The 23,009-nt window shown below is 39.3% G+C and overlaps 1 protein-coding gene across 1 annotated transcript in view; it reads right to left on the reverse strand.

The window, feature by feature from the left end:
- Window positions 1-6,684, reverse strand: part of SLC28A3 (solute carrier family 28 member 3) — a 46,483-nt gene extending 39,799 nt beyond the window's left edge. The window contains 1 exon segment of the mRNA XM_086480089.1: window positions 6,628-6,684. Coding sequence (XP_086336215.1) covers window positions 6,628-6,684 — 57 coding nt within the window.
- Between the last annotated feature and the right edge of the window lie 16,325 nt (window positions 6,685-23,009).

Below are 23,009 nucleotides of genomic sequence, written 5' to 3' on the forward strand. Positions count from 1 at the left end.
TTTTCAAAAAGCACCCTGTTACTTGTTTGCCTTCTAACCATGCTGTCTCAGGAGTTCGCTGTAGCTGCCCCTGCAGTTGACAATGAAAGCCTCCATTGAATGCTCCATACAGAGTAAAAAAAAATTTATAACAAGAAGCAGTGCTTAACTGTAGCATTGACATACAATATGTTGAAAATACTATACAGGACAGCATAGTGAAGTCGAAGTGGTACAGTTCTGTAGCTGACACACACACACAGAGACCCCTGGGGGTAGCGTCTTTGAAAATTTCTCCACTTACTGCTGAGCAAGAAAAAGCATGGATTTTTTAGGACTTCTGTCTGTGAACATGTGAAAAAAAGTAAGCATGCAAGTTACTGTCTACAAGCAGCAGAGGTACAGAATAATCTGTATGGGAAGAAACTTCCAGAAGTCACTTTGTCCAACACACTGCTCAACTGCTATAATTACCTAAGAGTTTCATTTATAGAGTAATTAAAATATATGAATGTATGAGTAGTGTAACAGAAAACTAGTAAGAGCATCTCATGATTGCTGGAACTCAAAATAGCCTGCACTGCAGAATGATAGATTTGTCTTATTTTCTGTAAGCATAAAAAGCACTCATTTCAACTGATCGTATCACATTTCTGGCATATTCCAAATTCAGTAGAAACTGCTTAATTACTATTGATAAAGTTTGCTTCAGTAAGAGACTGTTTCTGTTGACTAAACCAGACTCTGAACGAGTGCCATGAAGATGAATAATTTTCTTATATTTCACAGCTGATTCTTCAAGTACCATCTCTTAATCCTTCCCTTTATACAATTTTTTATATTTTGTTTGGTGAAAATGCATGTTATTTAACCCTACTCCTTGAAGAAAAATAATTCTTTTTAATTTCTCATAAGAATAGCGACATTGAAGTGACAAATAAAACTGCCTATTCCTTTTTCCTGCTTGCTTAAGAGTCTTTCTGAGTTTGCCGAAGGAACTCCTCACCAGAATGTCAATCTGTGTTTATCACCTGCTGTTGCAGGTTGCTACCTGAGCACCCAGCACGGGCAGAAGAGCTTCTACTTCATTTGCTCAATATCCTTTTCCACGTCCCTTTAAGTGTCTGAAGAACAAAACATTGCAACAGAAAACAGGAGTTCAAGCCTTATGGACCACAGCTAGCACAGGAGTTCAAGCCTTATGGATCATAGCTAGCACAGCCCTGTTATGAGCACGGGCCAGCTCATAAGCAATATGCTGAGTCACTTCTGAACCTACTCAATCTGTAGTGACATAAGGAAGTAGGAAGTTAAAATAAGAGAGGCTTGGATGGGAAAATTCTCTTCCCTTTAGGCCACACCTGAAGGATTACAGAATTGCTCCATCTACTTTAAATGCTGACAATATGAAAAGTGTTACACAGTTGTGCTTCTGCTTTCATGCTCTGCTGTACCTTTACTGACTGGAATTTCCTTCTGAAATATTTTATTAAATATGGCATGGAACTATCTTGTAAGTCCTCTTTCAATGTTCCCTCTAGATGAGCAGTTTATTTGCCAAGTCTTTTTGCGTATCTGTTCTTTGACCTTCCCTCCTACCTCCTCCCTGCCTTTCAAGGGAGGATAGGTTTTGCAAAGAATGCATAACTTCTATGGGTTGTGCTTTTAACAACAGCACACAGTCTAGAGTAGACGGTTTTCCACCCTTGCCAGATAGTGATGAAAACAGATTGGCCATCAGAGCATCCAGGCAGCTGCTTAAACTGTTTATGGTTTAAGAGTGGGTCATTACATTAGCTTTGGAGATTGGAATCTGGGTACTTCAGGAATTCCGTGGAAAAAAGATGCTTCAGAAGAAATGTCTTAAGCTACCACATTGGATTTCATTTGGTCTCAGATTGCATTCAGTCAGCTGAAATTAAGCCATCTGATTTACAGTTCAAAACTTTGCTATTCTTTTAATATTAGTATAACTGAAGACCATTCATCTAAGTTTCCCTCCATGTACTACACTTTGCTAGCAGTGTCACGATTCTGAAGGAGTTAAAATGCATTTTAGATATTAAGGAATCATTTTTTTTACATCAATAATCATAGCATTAATTAGTTCCTGTCAAATTATAAAATTCAATGTACAGGACAGGAGGGTTGAATGTTCATTATCCATGTGTAAAACTACAGTAAATGAGCTGTAGAGACAGAGCTAAGAAAAATGTACTGCCAGATTTAAAGTCAGCTGGCTAAACCTTCATGAGGTGTTTTGAAACGGGCTGCAAATTAGGTTCACCCACCTCTTGAGTACATTAGTGTTTTCTTTAAAAGCTTAAGTTGTCAGCTTGAGTAGGATAGTTCGATAGTATCCTGAAATGCAGGATAAACAAGTTTAAATGATAGACTGGCTCAAGCTGGCCATCAAAAGAAGAAATAGGAAATCCATTTGCTCTCAGAGCAAGTCAAATGTGAGAGGCAGAAAGCAAAATGCAGAAAAAACGAAATAGGAAAAAAAGATCTTCACATTCCTGAGAACGTAACAAGGTGCATATGACCCCTACAATTACCACATTCAAAACATCTATCGATGGCAAGCAGGAACACAATGACGATGACAAGAACAAAAAAACCTAAAAATGGTTTTCGCAAATATTTACTTAGCCTGAGAAGATAATAATGTAAAGGCATAACTAACTTGCACTATTTCCTGTAAGAGATGGGGGTAGTATGTCAGAGATATTTTTTTTTTTTTTTTTAATTTTTATTTTTAAACAAGCATGGCTTCGAAAAGCAAGTTTTGAAAATGTGGAAAAACACTCGATAATTTCCTGGCTGGATCCGATAGAGTTATGCTGTGCAATGCCTTCATAATTTCCAAGGGAAACTACAACAATGATACCCATGAAATGTAAATTCTCAATAGGGCCTACAGTCTTATTTAAGCAAGAGTATCTACGAAGCTGTGGAGAATGGCAATAAACACAGAAATAAATGGCATTTCTTAGGATATATCATAAGCTTGTTTGAATGAAATGCTGCACGTGTACGAAAGCTGCACGCGTTATAGTAGTACCGATGTCCTTATATAACATAAGTAAAAGGCTGAATTTTAAAGGGGATCCTTCCTCATGTCAGCTTAAAAGCACAGCGTGGTCTGCTAGAGAAACAGGTACCAACTGCTTAATGCATCATAACACTGACAATAGGAGGCCAGTGAACAATAAATACAATAAATATTTACTAGCTGTTATCTTCCCTTTGCATTGTAGTTGTTTTATGTTTATCTCCGCATTCCTTTTAAAAGTCAGGGAGTTTTTTCCATGCCACCTACCATTCCTTTTTATGAGCCAGCTCTTATCACTCCTTGAGGAATAAGTGTGACTTGTTGTTTAATGTCACCATCATCAGAGATCTGAATCACCAGAACCGATTAAGTAAAACCTCTGGCTCTTAAATGAGGGCTAAACACAAGCTAGGTAAAACCCGTCTCAGTTTTAGGGTTACTGTTTTGTGTTGCAGGGTTTCTGAGCAGGAAATTCTGTGGACAAACGTAGTGATTCTCCAGCCAGTACTGTCAAGAGAGATGTTAACTGAACCACATTTAATGCAAGAGATACTGCAGTTTCTATATTTTATGTATGAAATTACTGGAGATATAGATACAGAACATATTACATTGTCATATTGACACTTGACATGGACAATCTTCTGAATAGCGATGAGACTACGAGGATAATGAGTTAGATTCCTTAAATTTCATTACATATTTAAGGGGAAAAAAAGATTAAAAACCTGAATGTCTTGGTATAAACAGTGCGGCAATCTGTTGATTCTAGCTACGAGGTAGCATCCAAAGCAGGTTAACTAGCATGTAAGTATTAAGAATTGCGTTGGGGTTTTACTAAAGTTACATTGCACTGAAGGATAGAGATGTGCTTGGGAAGACTAGCAGTGTGGGTAGAACTACGTATCTTGAAACCAATACAAGATGTTTACCCATTATAATACACCTAAACAGCTGTTAGTAACAGATGTCCCTACTACCAAAGAGAGAGAGAACGAGAGCTAGGGCAGAGCTGTACATTTGGAGTTTTTTGTCTGTTTTCTTTTGAGACCATTTTGAGCTGTTAACGAGGTAAAAAGTTGCTTCTCCCAGGTACGGACATTATCACAAGGCAATAAAGCAGGACCTGCAGTTTTTGATGCTCTGCCCATAAACGAGTGTAATTTACAAAAGAAGTAGCTGATACTTTGCAGGATCCTGCATTTTTATTAAATGTAATTGAGAGTGTTAATAGAACTTAAGGCTACATGGATGCCTGCCCTCCCTGAAAGTTAACATTGGTTAACTAATTTCTGAGGGTCTTCCAAAGCATGGTTGAAAAACTTCTATGCTTCTGTGATGCAGTGAAAATCCTATCATAGCACAGAAGCATGTGTGTGTTTAGTTACCCTCCTCTGACCATTTGTATGACTAGTTGAAAGGCAGATTACTCTATATTACAACCTCTTCATGCCGTTAAGAGTCCCTCCACATCAGAAGGCACAATGCCTCTATTCTTGACATAATAAAGCTCTGATACAATCCATCATCCATTGTATTGCACTTATTTACTTTATGAAACAAACTACCTAACCTTGATTTACTTTGTCCCTGTCTTATTATTTTCTGTCCCTTTGTGCATTAACCATTAAATGGCTCAAGTACATCTGATGGTACCGATGGAGTGCAATTCCATACTGATACTTAAAATGGCTTAAATTAATCCCTTTCCAGAACACTTTTATATTTTGTAGTTTGGGGAGCACACTCATCACTTAAGTTTATCTGCTTCCTTCTGTGTCTTAGTTTCTCTAGGGAGCAGGGCTTATACGTTAAGTCAGACACAGACAGTGTAAATGCAAATATCAGAGAATCACAAATATGAACACCTTCCAGTGTTCCAGGAAATAAAAAAAAAAGGTAACGAGAAAACCTTACTTAGGCCGCAGGTTTCACTGTTGGACAGACTCTGTGGTTTGGCATTTGAGTTATTTAAATCACAGAAGATTTGCAGGCTCTTGCAAACCTCTGCAATGGACAGGAAAGGAAGCACCTGGGTTCCTTGCACTCTGCCCAGGTGAGCTAGCTGTGTAAGGCAAAGGATTAACCAGCATCACTGTACTGTGATCCACAGAGACTGCTGAGGAAAGAGCCAATTTTCAGCTTAGGTCATTCAAGTGTTTGGCACCGAGCTTCTGCAGCTTGGCCCTGTCTCCTTCATGGGTTTGTTGACACAGACTTTGGAACGCACTATCTTAGGCACACATTTTGTGTGAAACTGCAGCCAGGATGAAGCCCTCTCTTTATCTCATTCACTTGAACTGAGGGAGACCCAAGTTCAAATTGCTTGTCTATCTGCTCTGAATCACGGATGCCGTTGAGGGTTCTCTGATTACCCAGGAGAATGTCCTAGCCACTGGGCTATCATGTTTTAAGACAGTTAACTCTCTGTCTCCTCTTGAAGCAGTCCCACTTAGCGTGAATTATTAACTGTTGACTGGAGTAGGGACTTGACCCTAACTCCCTTACATTCCAAAAATATTCCCTGAGCGGCAGATTATCAAATCAATCTATTGCCTGTCTGTGTCTATAGCCCGATGAATAAATATACCAAGCTGTTGGATATCACTGGTGTTACATAACATTCCACATGCTTAGCATCTACAAAGACCTATCTGTGTTATTTGAATAGCGTTAGCTGATATTTACACCCACGACGTGCTACCCTTCCTGATAGCTGAGCTCAGGGGCAGCGTAAGGATCAGAGGCTGCAGAGGAGACCAAGGGGTAGTTTGCTAATGCAGCGCTCTTTGGAGCTCCCGTCTCCCCGACCTGTTCAACCTTCAGTAACAAGCACAGTAACCGGCCTGGCTGCGCGTTCGCAAATTTCTGTTTGTACCTGCGCTAATTCCTGTGAAACTGCAGGGATGATGGGCACTGAGAAACAATAACTAACGGGTTAACAGGGGGTTTTGTGCTTCCGCTTTTGAAATCTGCATTTTTTTTTAAATGGCTGTTAACATTATTTTATGTGCATAATACACAGAAAATTCTGGGTTGGCTCCCTACCTTCTCTCTGTGCTCTTCTTAGGAGCAGAACAAGACAATTGCACTTATATAGTGTGGAAGAAAGAAGATATGCCCCACTGTGATTACATGATTATTTTTCTCATACTATTAATACACATTGCTTTGATGACATATATATCTTTTGCATAATGATGACCTCCTCTTCAACAGAACTGTGAGTTACTTATACTCAGGAAAAAAGCAGCAACTAATACAGTAGATAGGAGAGGTTGATGATCTAGATGTAAGATCCGTCAGCCCATTAAATATTAGTGAGTTATGAGACGTTTCAAAGATACCAGTATACCGGGCAGCAGATGAGGTCAATAACCAGACCCTGCTCCTGAATCTTTCGATTGTGCTCCAGCTTTCTATACAAAAGCCTTATACTTTGGCAGGTATCAGTGCAAAGCATGTGGAGTGTTGTAAAATGTCTGCAGGAGGAGAGCAGAAATTGCTTTTTCTTCTTTAGGGACTGAAGTAAGCACTGTTGATTGTTTTTAAGTCCTTCCTCTTCCCCACAAAGCAAAGGAAACAACACTTACCTGGAAAGCCAAATTGTGCTCTCCTGAGTGATCATGGGTGGTCTCCTTCAGCTCCATGTGCCTAACATGGGCAGGAGATTTTTGGATGAATGTTGAGAGCTACTTGCAGCACAGGGCAACAGCAGGACCTCGTTAATCCATCCACAGGGTCGGTGAGTATCACTTGAAGCCTCGTTAGCTAGAGGCACTCTCAGGTTACTCTTGCTCACTCATAGCTCCACCTTCTCACTCCTCTGGCACAGCCCTTTTTGGGCAGCGTGGGAAACGGCCTTCAATGTTTTTTAGAGAGGAGAGGATTCCTGCGGGCACGAAGAGGCTGACGTATCTCTGGGTGATCCCGAAGGCAAATATGTGTACTTATATGACTTCTGGCTTTCCTGACTTGCCTGGGGGAAAATCTTCCCCACCCAGATCTTTGAGAGGTCAACACAGGTTTTGTCTTTTTTTTTTTTTTACAGCTATCTTCAAGTCACTATTCCTGCCATGTTATCATGGCTCTATTTTCATAGTGGTTAGGGATTTCATCTAGCAAGAGAAAACAAGGGAAAACAAACAACTTCCAACCCCCCAACGAATATCAGTTATGCATCTTCAGTTGCTATGCCAAATCTTATGGCACAGGGTCATTTGGTTATCTCTCCTCAGATTACTCACCTCTAACTGAAGACTTTTATAATACTTTTCAGGCTTGCTATTTGCAGTATAGCAAAGTTGTATTATTAGAACTATCAGTCAGGTTTCTTACCCATGTTTTTTGTTGCCTATGGACTTTGTGTTCACCGCTTGTTTTATGTTCAGTGAAAATAGTTGCACTATTACAGACACTATTGTCAGACAGGATTTGAATACATGTAATTTTTGTCTTTAAGGACGACAAAAATGAGGGAGTGTTCCGTTTCTTTGAAATGCAACAGTGTACTCATTAGGTGCCTAAATTTGTAAGTTTCTACACAGGGATTGAAAATGTCATGAGTTTTGTGGCGTCTTGTGAAAGAGCAAAAAATTATGTCCTGTTCTAGCAATAAAGACAGAGTGGACTAACATGATGGAATATATTGGAAACAGAGAACACTTATATGAAAAATAAGATGATGTATCTTTCTGACAAATCTTCCAATTGTTTTAACTAAAATATACATTAAATTATAAATTATATTAGAAATAGATGCTCTCTGAATCTTGTAACTATTGCTTAAAAAGGGGGACTAGTTGGTTTTTTCCTTTTTTTCAGCGAGGAGTGCATGACTTATATCTTCTGTTTTTCAGTGTTCAGAATCTTTTCTCACGCCCCAGGTTTTGAAATCAGTATGTTTGTTGCTATTTGTATTTACCCTGTGAGTAAAGCAATTTCTGTGACTAATTGCTTCTCTTCTGCACAGTACTTACCAGCAAAAATATCTGCAAATATTTTTAACAAGTTTGATAAAATTGCCTGCTAATTACTGCATACTTCAGCTGTTTCTCTCTTCCTTTCTTCCTTCTCTCCTCCTGCCAGTTTTGGACATGCTTTTACAATGAGAGGGAAGAGGGCACAGGAAACAAGGCAGTGAATAATTTCAAGTCCAGACCTTGCAATCCTAAAAGCTAGTCTGCCCTTGCATGTTTAGAAGAAAGCTCTATCCTGGTGACTACATCAAGACACAAGTATTTTCTGCTGTTGTTCCTCTTCTTCTGATAACTTGTTAGATCTTTTTTAAAAATGTTTTACTCGTTGAAAAATGTCAGAGTAACACTGACTTGATCATTTCAGTGCAAAGTTTCCTCCTCTGAATTTATGTTAGTAAACTCACAGGATACTGAAAACAAAAAAAACCCCACATGTCCAAGGCAAAGCCTGAACCCACTATAGAAAACATTAAATATGCCATTTCGCTGTGGACAAAGGACCGTGTAGCTAAACAAAAGGTGGGAACTCACTGATCAGCTAGCAATCTACTTAATGTTTGATTTACAGCAAAACTCTTCTCCTTTCTGGTTAATGAAGACATGGACTTTCACAAAACATTATGTGCCTGAAGGATATCACATCCTGTCACTTAACAATCCTGGACATCTGTTTTCCACTTAAGTGATTCCTCCAGCTACAAGAAGGCATTAAAGACTCACACCTTTAAATTTTACAGTGTTTTTACATTAGACTTTCAGTGCTAGCCTCAACCAAATATGTTGCCAAAATTCTACTAATAACAGAGAAAAATTTACAATGACTGCAGAATTGCTTCCTAAGAATAGCACTAAGAAACTTTATGTTCCATTCCAGTATTTCTACATGAATTCTGGACTCCTTCTCTAGAGGAAAACCCATCAAAAAGCCTATTTCTTTTACTGAGTTTCACATGTAAATGAGATTTATAGTTTTTCTACTGTGAACAATACACGGAGGAAGTTAATTCTCATTTGAAGACATAAATATAATTTTCCTAGGTGCTTCTTACTTCCTTTTTTAATGGTAGAAGATTACAAATTTATAGAAAGAATGCTGCTGATTTGGATAGCAGGCCTGAGAAACTAGGAAAGGAAAGCTTTTTATTGTATTAAAACAGCAATCTGGAAAAGGAGCTCAGTAGCACAATAAGTACGTGAAACAACTATTTTGACATGGACAAAGGAAAATTTAATTTCAATGTATTGTGTATCTTTACAACTTCGCAGGCATCTGACACAATAGACCACTGTTATTTTATCACACATATAAGAAACATAGAAAATGAATAAACTTGAGAAATTAACATTTTTTTTTTTAAAGTTTTGTATATAACAGTTATTTTCTTGGATCCTTTCCTCAAAACACATGAGATGTTTTCAGTCATTCCGCAGAAATGTATTAAGGAAGCAGAAAGCTTGAACATCGCCCCCTCAAAGTGTTTCCCTTGGATTCTAATGCAAGTAAAGTAAACCAGAGGTGTTGCTAGGAGAGACTTTCAGCTGAGCTTTATGTGCTGCGATATAGAAAAATGTTCCTACCTGTAGCAAAAAGTAGTACAAGTTGGTATGAGTGTCTTCCAGGCAGTGGTAGTTTTGTGCTGACAGCAGACATCAGTATTTCCCATGGAATATACATAGAGGCTTCTGTAGTAAAAAGATGGCAAATAAATAAAAATTTTTGTTAACAAAAGAAAACCTTCCCACACCAGTGCTGAGTAACTTTACCATGAAATCCTAGTCACAAGGAATAGCATTCAGAGCCTTTTTGTGCTTAAAGTAACACAGCAATTCTCAATCTGCTCTGAAATTATGATGTAGCCTAGCTAGGCCAGAAAGGTTTTTGGGCACTAAAAAAATGTTAACCAACAGCCCTGCTTACTGTATGCACAGAAGGCAAATCCATAGCAATACGGCTCTTAATAATTTGCTAGGTATATAGAGATGAGCAGGAGTATAAAGAAACAGCTGAGGTATCTAAACTGAGCAAGGTCATTCTGTGTTTTCACTGCTGAACTGCGGGAAGCAACTTCATAGTTAGGACTTGTACAGTTGCTCAAAAATTCAAATTTTTTACATGCTTAATCGATCATATTCAGTATTTACAGTTGTGCTAATTTTACACAGCTGTGGTTTCTAGAACATTTTGGTAAAAATTTCAAAAGCTTTGAGATAATAAAATCTCAAACAGTCTCTCTTACATGCCCTTAGTAAACTATGACTTCAAACAAAAAAAAAGGGCTAGTCCATGAGGTGGACAGAGCAGCTCCAATCCCGACCTAATGACAAAACACAGGTGGATTTTCCAGATATGCTGTTATTGTGGCAATCAGTGACAGTGTTTTTCTATGCAAATTTTTGCCAAAGCTGCTGAGATCTCCATGATGAAAGCCAAAAAAAAAAAAAGCCAACAAGAGAGTTGTGGGAAGAGTCAGAGTGAAACTGTATTACGGACAAGTATTTTTGTGATTGTTCCATATTACTTCTTAGATTTTGCTCCTCAAAGAAAGGTGAGTGAAAGAAAAGCATGGTTATCATTCACAACTGGATGGTAAGTAGAAGATTAGTTGTTTTATTTTTTGCTATATAGCCTAACGTTTATTTAGCTAGTCCTTCTTATCCCTCTACTGACTTCTCTGAGTGAGAAAGGTCCTTCCCATATTTGAAAAAACTTGGACTAAAAAGTCATTCTTTGTTAGTATCTATAACCTCCAAGCTTGCAGGTCTTTGCACTATAGCCTATTCAGTTTTTAGAAACGTTTTCATTAAGTTGCCAATGTAAAAGAAAAACTCTAAAACTAGACAGTATCATGAGAAGAAAGAATAAAGTGAAGAAATTACTGTCCTCTGGGAAAGAAACACAATTTTACATGTGTAAAGTCATCCCTCAATGCACACTTTTCTTGGTAAATTTGACTTTGGTACTCATTTTTACCAAAGGAGAGCTTTGTTTTGTTTTTGTTTTGTTTTCCTCAATTCCCAGCTACTGGTCCTGCATTCTTCAGGGAAAAGCGGGAAGTAGAAAGATCTTACCAAGATAAAAATGATTTCAAAACATCAGAATAGTATCAAGTTTGATGAAATGTGAACAAAACCCCCTGAATCTCCATTTTTTAAAATCTTTTACATCTGTATAAAGTAACGTAAGCAAATGCTATTAAACAAACATATGTTTTTGCAGCCATTTTTTTCCGAACATGTATTTTGCACACCTTATAGAGCATTGTTACTGATCAAACCATTTTGTTCCTTCATCTGAAGCCTTTTGCAAAGAAAGAAAATAAATTATTAAAGTTTCTGGAAAATTAAGAAAACTAAGGGGAGGTGTGTAAGAATAAAGGGTGGACAGCCCAGAGCATCTAACCTTTGAGACATGACATCTAGTCTGTCTAGAAAACTTTGAATTCTTTCATAAAGCATGAAGTATTTGTTTTCTACATAGATAAATGGTGAGGGAAAACCACCAGCATTTTCAGAATAATTTTAATGTTTTGCAAGGTGTACGTTATGAAAATGTACTACTCCCACAATTATGAGGTGGCTGAGTGGTCAGGTGCTGCCTTCTTCTCTCCCAGGTTCTGCTGTGAGTTCTGCTGTGAGTTCAAGTCTTTGGTCTGCACTAGTCACAGCCTCTTGCCCAGTAAATCTCCAGCTTCTGCTCTGGCTCCCAGCTGTCCCTCTGAGATACTCTTGAAATCTTTGTGAATATTTGAGCAGAATAACTGCTGAGAAGATTATTCACTTCCTCGGTTTTCTGTGGCAGTAGAAATGAAATTTTTTCATGCTTCCCAGTTGTCCTAAAGTTACTCCTTGACAGGAGGGAAATATTAATGTAAAAGAACTTCATGTTTAACAAATGACGAATTAGGGAAGAAAGACTTCTTGGAGGAAAGTCAAGGGCCTTTGAGGGCTATTGTGTTTTACCTTGTGACAAATACCCCTGTAAGGCTAAACAGCAGGAATCCTACAGCTCTTGGTTCTCAGACACCAGCAGCAACTTTAGGAGAGTTCAAAGATACCACCCCAAAGGGAACAAACTTTCCAAGAAACAAATGAAAAGGATTTTATGTGATATCTTAATCATGAGACACAGGCTAAGTACAAGAAAATAACACTACATAGATGCTTCCATAGCACATTCGTGTGAATACAGAAGGAAAACAAACAAACAAAACCCAAATAAAAGAAGATACACACTTAAAAGTGATAGGAAGGATTAATTCAAAGAATGTTAATAGAGAAATTACTTTATTAAAGTAGAAATCTTACCTAGGTAAATTGTACCTTTTGTATGCTTGAAATTTTTCCAGTAGCACTTCTGGTCATGAATAGAGCCTATAGATGGTGTAAATACAATTTTGATGGGACAATTGTGACAAAATGCTTCATGCAGGGTGCAGTTTAGCTTTGGGCGTGTGTGCAGACTCACTAATTGATTTTTACTTTGTAATAATTTTGTCTTTCTGTTCAGTGGGATGAAAAGCTACAGAGAGTTGACAAGATAGCTAATCGTTGTTGTGAAAATTAGACCTCTGAGTTAGAAAGTAAATTAGAGGAAAGTAAATTAGAGGTAAGTAATGCGTGCATGTTGCACTTTCTATGAAGGCGGGTATAGCAAAACCCATACAGATTAATTTGTAATTGTTATATAAGGAGGAAATTCAAGTTCTTATGTAGTTATAGTTGTGGTGTGGCTGGCGTGTGCAAGAGCTGTGTATAAAAAGGTGGTGCCCCTATGGGTACCCAGAGTGCTTAGTCAGGGAACTCCCCAGCTTGTCTCTATATAGGGGAGAGAGTGGATTCATTTGTGACAAATTACTTGACTGAATTCCTAGGTTGCTTTGTCTCAAAGCAACTGCATGATTGGTATTGGTACTGGACATGTCCATGTGCTGGATTCCCAGTGGCACCTGGGCTGAGAACAGTGGGTATGAGCATGATGAGATGTGTCAATTAACATCCTGAATGGAGAAACTGACTAATCCTGGGGGCTTCCCAGGGCAATTCCTACTGCAGAGAAAGGTGCTGACCAAAATGCGCATAGGCAAGAGAATTTGAATAGTCAGTAGAAACAGTTCCTGCATACGTAGGAGTGGTAAGGTAGGATAGCCCTTTGTGCACAGCTCAGATAGAATACATTTTGCAGGTACTTAAAAATAGCCCATAGCAATGGATCATACACTTGGTGGAGTAGTTGTCTTGCTATTAGGACTAAGCAGGACACTTATAATCATAGTAGGATCACTATGGTCATAAGACTCCACCTCAACTACAGTTCAGGGAATCTCATCTGATCCAGCAAAGACGCCATTGCAACACTTGCAAAGGGGAGTCCCGCACCATTTGTGTAGTAACTGACAGCCCTGGTTGAGAGATTCAGTTCTCCATGTAAGCAGTACCCTACCTATGCAAAAAGATCACAATAAATTATTTTTGCGACTAGCACTCCTTCTGTGAATGTCTGTACAGCTCAGGGAGTCTTTCTTCTCAAACAAAATCTTCTGCTATGAAACAGTGTCAATTATTTCTACTTGTTTAAAAGTGAGGTCAGAATCTGAGAAGTTTTGAATATTTCAGTGTTTATTATATGATTGCTTGTTCCAGTTACAACCCAAACAATAATACTTACCTACTTCCTGAAGTGCTTTTTACGTAAGTAAATAGAATTGTCCTGCTCTGAATTACCAGTGCAATATAAGCTTGGGTATGGTACTGATTTTTAAGCTCTAGCAGCACAAATAAATGTTTCTCAAAAGGACCAAAAAGAGGGCAGTCAGAAATCTGAAGAACCTGACCAAAAGTCTTGAAAGTATTTAGATGTCTGTCTACAAGGAAAAGCCATACACATAACACAACACTTCTGTGATTATTATTGCTTCCTTGGTCTACTTAACAGTGTTTCTGAAGCTTGGAACTGCAGGAGGACATTGAAAAGCAGGAACTTAAACCAGCCAGTGGGAATCCTCACTTACCGGGGAATGAAGAAGACATCACAAGTTACACTCCTCACATTTAATGGTAAATCACTCTTTGATATTATTTGGATCCAAGGTAATTTAGAAACAGTGTGAATATACAGTGCTCAGTGTGTTTCCCTGTGGAGACACTCATTACACAGGCAACAAAGCTTCAGAGCTGTAAAAATCACAACCTGCTTATGCTACTTATAGTGCTCTGCTGAATGTAGTCCCTGTGCTGGCACCATCACAGTGAAGTTAAAAAAATTTCCATGCAGAACTGTAAATTTACCTGTAGTCCAGGTTACCTGGATTTGAAAACCAACAGCATCGGTGAGACATTTAACCCTGACCTCTTTGTAAGACTGTCTTAACTGCCAACAAAAGGTCCTATCATTCCTTTTTTTATCCATCTATGGGTCCATGTATTTTTGCTTCCTGTCAATTCATCAGGCTTATATTTTCAAAATGACAGAGCTAAAGAGTGTTTCCTACCTGTTAACTTTGTCTTGGGGTCTTGTCCTCGGTTTGTTGTTTTCTGGGTTTTTTTTTTTTTGCTTGGCTGATTTTTTAGAGTCTGAAACTTCCTATGAGGGGATGGAAAATACACTACTCATATGCCTTCATAAAAGAATCCTACTTCAATTACATATATCAAGTTTGGTGGAATGCGTGACTTTGAAGGAGGGTAAGCACATACTGTGGTTTTGAATAAATATTCAATAGGTCTACAGCAAGAACAAAACTTCAAAATGTGCCCAGTATGGAAGATAAAGTCTTGAAGACAAATGAGGTTGAATATAACCCATTGACTTGAAATGACTGTGCTAAATCTCTCCCTCATGCTGGTTCCCTAGGTGTACTAGAGATGATATAGCATGTCTCTGCTTGATGCAATAGGATCACTCAGTGTGATTCTATTAAAGGTCATCTCTAGAGTGCTGAATGCAACTTAAATAAGAACAACAAAACCTTTTAAAAGACAGAGCGAACCATCCCCTTTGAATATTGGGAAGTCAAATCATTAAAATAAAACATGATTAAGCATTAGTGTTTTCCATATCTATGTATTTTACATTTATTGACCAGATGCAGAAGTTGAAGTAAAATATGCTTCAGAAGAGAAAATAACTCCTTGGGTTGTGAAATACTATACCAGCCAAGGACAACAGGTTCACTGAGTTTGAACTCTAGGGCTTATTTTTAAAGTGCTGCCACCTGGTGAGGGAGAGGCACCATTTAAAATGCTCTTTTGAATTTTTAATGGGTATTTAGAAGTTCAGAGCTTTGCTGTAGCTGAGGAGACAAAGAGGTCAACAGTGGCTAAACACCACTTAACATACCGCTGTTAACAGCTAAAGCTGTTATCCTGATAGCGTTTCAGGGAGGGCTTGGCCTAGACCACAGTTTGGGACAGCTCTAAGTTGCCTCAGCATCACAGCAGTGTTGCCCAGACCAGTTTTCCCATCTGAAATGAACCCTATGTTGGAGCCTGGAGATGTTTGTGCCCTGTGTCATCTCTGCAGGACCATTTTACCCATTCCCTGAACTAAATTTTCTTTGTCTGAGAAACAGTTAAACCCATCTTGCAAGACACCAAGCCTGGAATTATGCCTAAGACTTAAAAATATGTGTTCCAAGGTTTAGTATAATGGGTTGCAACCCCACCTCTCTACTAAGGAATTCAGGATATACATCTTTAGGGACCAAGAGACACAAAACTACAGCTTGTCTGTCAAGGCAAAGGATTTAACAGGATGTAAGTGGATTTGGACAACAAGTACCGTAATCACCCAAAGGATTCCTCCTTTGGCCAGCAGATTCCATGTTCACACAACTGATCATATAGTGGGAAGTTTGTGTTTGCGGTCTTTTTTGCAGATCTTGTTTTATTACACTTCAAAAAGATCCAGAGCTGCTGCCTTCCATGTTTATTTTGTTTCCACACTGCAGGGTGTATGTACTGATGGTATGTTAGTACAGTTTCAGCTAAATATTTGCTGACATAGTGGCGTTTTTGGATTTCTTAAATGTACTTCTAGACAAAGCAACCTAATCATAAAACTGACACAACATAACCTGAAGAAAATTCTTCCTTCACTTTTCTAACAGACACAACCCTCGTCTATTCTGCTCCCCCATATTACAAGTGTAATTTTTCTCCCAGCTTTTTTAACAACAGAGCTCCCTCTAGCTGATTTATGCCACCTAGATCCAAGGATTGGTGATACAGAGCAATGTTACTGGAGAAGAATTAGCTACTCTGTGTTGAGCTAGCTTACACTGGGAGTGCTTTTGTAGTATGCCAATAGATGTTACACAGAAGTTCTAGGTAGGGAAGTCTTCCGTTTGCTTTAGTCTTCTGATCCCTTAGACTCAAGTATTTCTTTTCAATTTTGGCATATCTCTTTATGATACGGGAATGGGAATTTACTGTAAAGAATGTCTTGTTTTGATTAAAGAAAAGATATCAATAACATTTAGTTTAGACATAGAATAGGATGTGCTGATAGAATGTGCTAGCCAAGAAAATAATTATTTTGTGTTTGATGCATAATCACTATCTTTTTGGTAACCACTTTGTCCTTGGTACATGTAGCCTCAAAACTTTTTAGCACAAAATTCCCATCCTTGATGCATATTTGTTGTAGTAGTAGTTTCGATACTTTAATGTGTGTGAACAGATAAGAAACTGAGAAATATCCTTGGTGCTGGATAAGACCAGCCAACCAAGACAAGGAGGTACACCACCTGGAATACTCCTCACTGCAGAATCTGGAGAAATGTGGACTGTATGTAAATAATTTCTTGGAAACAATATGAATATGTATGAAAATTCAGGGAAAAACTATACATAGGTATATTATTGAATAATACGAATTCCACTAGTTGATACATGTGGCATGCACACTAGGTGGAAATCTCTCCTGTGCATCCAGTGCCGCAGTAAAGAATGCCTGCTTTCTAAAACTCCAAACTGAGTCTTAGAGAGTTCTTCGATTTACGGACTTGCAGTATCAATTACAAGTTGCAATTTCTTTGCATGTCTTTAAATTTCGTATGGTTTAGGTCTATGAGATCCTTGAGGGTTACTGATGAATAAATAAGACCTTTTGAAGAATTAGGAGAGGAAGGAGAGTTCAGAAAAGAAAGACAAAAGTCAAATCCTTTCAGGCTCCGTTTCCAAACCTGACCCCTGTATCCAAACACATCACAGTGGGGTTGGACAGGGGCATATTAGGTAAGTATGAGAATTAGCACGTTGCTTAAAAGAAGCGGGGGATGTGGGGGGGTGTGGGGGGGGTGTGGGGGGGTGTGGGGGTGGGGGGGGGGTGGGGGGGAGAAACGGAATTATTTACCATTGGACTAAAAAGTAAAGGGCTAATTTAAAAGCAGGAAGGGAATTGTAACCATACAGCTGAGCAAGATGTTCTAGTTAATTACGGAATCGGGTGCAGAACATAAGGAGATAAATATCTCGTGTACCAGAAAACTAGCAAATGCCAGCTGAATAGTGAATGCCACATGAAAAAAACGCAACAACCTAAGTGAACAGAATGGCACATCTCCCTATAACCACTGTAAAAGTACTTGTTAATTCCTTTTCCCTTCTTATTATCCTTTCTCACATGGCCAAATTGCCCATTTACACCCTCTGGAGTTCCTAATTGCCATCTAAGTGAAGCCTATATCAGAAAGGCCGACTCTTCAGGCCATGCATAACCTGTACGTTAAATGCATGACACATCTGTTTCTGACTGACTATCCAACTCCTCTAGGAGCAGCTTTAATTGTTTGTGGTGGATTATTCATTTTACAAAGCTTTATACTTAGGTACTTTAAAGCATATTTGAAAATTCCACTGGAAGCAAATTACCTTGCAGAGCTGCCCTGCACCAGATGTACATCAGATTGATTGTTAGGCAGCACCACACCACAGGGTGTGGGAATCCTATTACAGTCCTAGCAGTGATTGATGTGGAGAACTATGAAAGGTCAGGTGCACTCCCTGCCCCCTTTCTTTCTTGGGAGGGGGAACAAGCTCCAATAAATTATCTCATTCTAAGCAGAGGAGTAACAGTTGTTGTCAGCAGAAATTCAGTACACGTGTGGTGTTCTCCAGATAGACCATGCACCAGAGAGCAGGAAGCCTGTATTTATCCTAAAGTGACACTATTAGTAAGCACTGGTCTTTTAAGCTGTCTTTGAGCTCTGAAAAGTGAGTATAAGCACCATTCTTCCTACTACTTGTATGTGATTATTCATACATATCCCCTCATTCCCTGACAAAATAACTGAACAAAAATATCTGGTCTATGCATATGGATGGATGCATCATTTAGTGTACATTGTATCCGTCTTCCTGCCAAGAGTCGAAGTTTGACTTGAAAGATGGTGCTGGCTTCCCCTGCTGCCTATGAAGACACCCAGGTGGAGAGGTCATCCCTGGTCCTAGATCCTATGCCAAGGCACAGCAGCAGCCAACTTCCTGTCCACCTTCTCCTCTGCTGGCGTCGAAATCCCCTCTTCTGTTTTGCCTTGGCATCTCCTACTTGGGTTAATGGTAATCTTCCTTTTCTAGCACTTACATTAAATCGGTCCTTAGCTTGTTTATATGTCTAGTCTTTCTGAGTAAGCATTTTCTCTCTTTGTCAGTGTAAGGATTCCTAAGTTCAACTATGGCCAGTAATACTAATTAATTAGTAATATTAATATTTTACACACAGAGAATAATATCATCCACTCCTGTCTATAAAATTATCTTCTTGTTCAGTGTCTTGGATGACATTTAGAAACACCACATTGATTACCTGATTATCTTCCTACATCCTATTCAGATTTTTAGTCTTCACCTTTAAGTCTTTTGGAATATTGAAGCTATTTGTTCTGTCTCATCTCTCCTAGTTTTTTACCTCAAGTATCCCATACAGGCATGCTTCTACTTTAATCTCCATCTTTACTTATTGTAATTTCCTCCTAAATTCCTTTAGTTTTCCTAATCTTTTAATTTCACCCTTTCTTTAATTGCTTTCTCTGCCTCTCGGCTTCCTATCTGCTGGCCTGGAACTTCCTAAGCTTCTAAAATTTCTGTCCACATGCAGTTCCCTCGAAGTCTCTGTAAAGACTGTTTAGCCAGAAATATTTCCTGCTCACGCTTTTCTTACTGATGATTGTTGTTTGCACTCAGTTCCCTCAACACTTTGATTCTCATTGCTGATACAGTCATTTACAGTGTTACAATTAACATGGCCAGAGGACACATTTTTTTGATAATTGCAAAGCACTATTTGTACATTAACTGCTTAAAATAAATCAGAGTGAAAAATGCAAGCATAATTACTGATAATGAGAAGATATCTGATCCTAATCCTCATTATGGATCAGCTAGCTCACAAGAATAATAAGAAAAAAAGCTCAGCTAGGGCTTCTCTTTTTCACTGGAAATCACTAATTTTCAAAAAGCATGTACATTCAGTTAGATTTAGTTGAAATTGACCTGTAAACTCTTAAGGAGGGGAAAGGTGTTCGGTGCCAGAGGGCCAGGCAGGCAACAGGGTCTCACATCCCATGGCAAACACTGTGCGAAGAAGTGATAAGGCCCAGGAGCTGGTCCCTGCCTTCTGGTCGGCTGTACCCTGGGGGTCACCAGCGGGCTGGATGCTCCTCCATGTGGCATTATAGGGCCGTGTTGTGCTGTGGTCAGGGCATTGACTGAGATGCCCACATTAATTCCAGCCTGTGTGGGCGCTGGCAACGATGCCACATGTTTAAGTGCACTTTCTCTTGAAGCTCTTGCCTGCACACCTCAGTGCTGAATCAAGAGATGGGGTTTAAATTTAATTTTCGGGCATGCCAGAAAATCACAGAATCACAGAATGTTAGGGGTTGGAAGGGACCTCGAAAGATCATCTAGTCCAATGCTTACAGTCACAGAAAGACTGTGGAACAGGCCTTACAGTCACAGAAGTCAGGCCATGGAGAGAGTGATTTCCCATCCTGGCTACACTTTTAAAACTCTAATGCAGCTCTGCTGTCTCCAGAAGGATGGTTACATTTGCCTGTATGTTCAGATTTGTTAACTGTTTGACAGTGTACCGGAGAGACTTGTATACAAGCATCCATGACTGACGTATGTTGTATATTAACATCCACATCTCCGTATGTAGCTGTAGACGGAATACTCTGCACTGCGAACAGGTCTGTCAGGCACTTGATGGCAGTATCTGCACTGGGTTCTTGCACCGGTAACTCCATGAGCTCTGTAGTTTCCAGTGCAGCCTCCTGAGAGCTATGGGCATTTTTGGCTGCCTCAGGACTGGGGAGCAGGGAGAGAAGGGAAAGAAAAAAATCACAGAGGAGGAGGAGTAGAAGGACAGTAAATATGATTTATTCTTTTCTGTCCTACTGCCACAGTTGTCAGACACAATTTTGTTTTAAATATTTCATTTTCCTGGTTATTGTTGACTTTCTCCTTCAGGAGCTCTCACTGACCCTATCTGCTCAACCAAGACAAAAGTAAAGTGAACAGTTATTTGAAATCTATCACAGTGCAGCTGATAACATTGATCTGGGTTGTATTGATTAAGCACAAAGGTAGGATTGTTGTGACAGCATTAGCCTCCAATAATTATTACCTTCAAGGGGGGACAATGCTTCAGCAGCAGCTGAAGCACTTGGCACCTTGCTGATGTTGCAAAATATCTCTAAACAGGCGAGTAGGTGATAGTAGCAGTCCTCAAAAGCAATGAGGGGAGGGGTAGCCTCCCTCACAGCTTACTGCTTACTGGTGATGCCTTTGGAAATGGTTATCTGAGACTGCCTAGCCTGTACAGATGACTGAAGCAATCCCTCCCCTAATGCTGCACACAAATAGCAGAGGCATAAAGGTGGCAACAAGCCATTTTTGGGGGGTTGGCAAGGGCACTCTGGCTCAATACAAGGACTGTGGCCAAGAAGAATGCATAAAGAACTTTGGCATGTGTATTCCAATATCTAAATTTAATCCATTCTACATTCTGAAACTTGTAAGCTGTGGCATATTTTCAATCCTACCCTATTATCAGATAAGATTTGCTTATGTGAACAGCAGATGCAAGCGTTTGTGGTGCAAATAGTAAAAGCTACATTCTGGTGCTCTGGTAAAACTGTGGAATGCCAGGCATTTATTCTGGGTAGATATTTTGTTTCCTTAATGCAATCAAAATTTTGCAGCGGATTAGAAGAAGAAAAATGTTTTAGGGTGTCCTCCCCACCCCCCAAATTTTGCTTCTCCTTTTCCTGCTTGTTTCAGAGAAAAGCATCTGTTGCTCTCATGTTGTTCACGGCTTTGGGCGTGGAATAAAATCATGCTGTAGTATGGCTTTCCTCATGAGGCTCACAACTCCAGATTTGTGTTCTAAAAAATAATGTCAGGAAGTAAAAGAAAATCACACTAGAAAACAACTCAGTCCCCTGAAATCCTGAGAGGTCCTCAGCTCGTGTAAAGTAGTATAAATTTAATGTTGCTTGTTTTTACCAGCTGTGGATCTGATCCACCGAGTAATTAATTTAGGGATGAAGTTGGGGAGTTTTCATGTCCAGTTGAGCCACCTTTCCACCCGCTTTAATTTGAAAAGCTGCAAACAGAAATTTTCCCCTCTTACTACACAGGAGGTTCACTCTCCTGGTTGCAGTTGATGTCTTTATCCAGTTGAATTATTCCTCTGTCCCCTTGAAATGCTCTGTAATAAATTAATAATTTATGTTAAGTAAAGCAATACTGCTGGGAGTTGGGAGTTGAACTAATCAGAATTCAGAAGTTGCAGGCCCATTGAAAACATTTGCTGAAATCTCTATGGCTCCAGGAGATATTAAGATGCATGCGTGTATGTTCGGGGAGAGAGAGAGAAGAGCTCTGGCCCCTTTTACTTTCCCAAAGGAATGACTAACAATGGCAGGATTTAGGAAGACAGCAATGCACTGAGCAATCTTGCTCAGCACCAGAACACTTCAGAAACCGAAATTCCCCTCCATGGAAATTTCTAAAAATGTGGTCTGTGATTGGAAAAGTTAAACAGATTTTCCAGCATTTCCAGTGGGATGAAGAATTTGAGGACTTTTATTTAGTAGTCATTAAAGTAATTTATTTAGTGTATAGTTCTGGGTTTTTTAATTTATTATTTCCTTCGGGAATCCACGTTCTGAGCTTCTTGACTTGGCTATGTCTCTCACAGGGAGAAACCTGCAGTTAAGGATCTTTCCAGCCCCAGCTACCTAGAGTTATAATGGTACCACCACAGATCTGACACCCATGGTGGCTCCAGTGCCTTATGCAGACCCCTCAGCTAGCTGGAAGAGCCCAGAGAGAACACAACTGTGTCTGTTTTGTTGGATTATGATCATGCAATATTTCAGTTTTCACAGGCTACATTTTAAAATATTTTATGAAAACCTTTCAAACAGAAACTTCTAAGCAACTGTTTTCAATAGCCAGGTCAAATACTGCTGACACTGGAAGAATAGCATAGTCACAGTGGCCCCCATTGTTTCCTGAGGCACCACTTCTGCTGCTCCATATTGGAGCTATAATGACAATGGCCATTGTGAGACAAATAGTTTATTAAGACTCCATTCCACATTTATTCTCTGGTATCTCATTTAATCTTTTCTTGCTGTCCTCCCAAGTGAGTCTACATAGCCAAGTTCACGTTGTCCTGGACTGCCTTTAAAACTTAGTTATTACACCTTCTGAGCTGTTCCTGGCATTCTGAGATACAGGTGCATTGTAAGGGTGAGCTGTAAAAAAAGAGATAATATGTGTAATGCGTATGCTGAGGGTGGCTGGAAATTCTAGGAATCTTTTTATGAATTGCAGCACTTTTTCTTGATTTAGTCAACTTCTCCGCTTTCTGTTAAAACATCAACACCTCCCCAACTCTGCTCCCCCCTGCCTCCCCCCCCCCCCGGCTTTAAATCACAGAAATACAAAGGTGCTCACGAAGCAAAAAATTAATCCAATACTCT

This window comes from Leptosomus discolor, chromosome Z (assembly GCF_034619465.1).
Source record: "Leptosomus discolor isolate bLepDis1 chromosome Z, bLepDis1.hap2, whole genome shotgun sequence".
Classification (NCBI taxonomy): domain Eukaryota; kingdom Metazoa; phylum Chordata; class Aves; order Leptosomiformes; family Leptosomidae; genus Leptosomus; species Leptosomus discolor.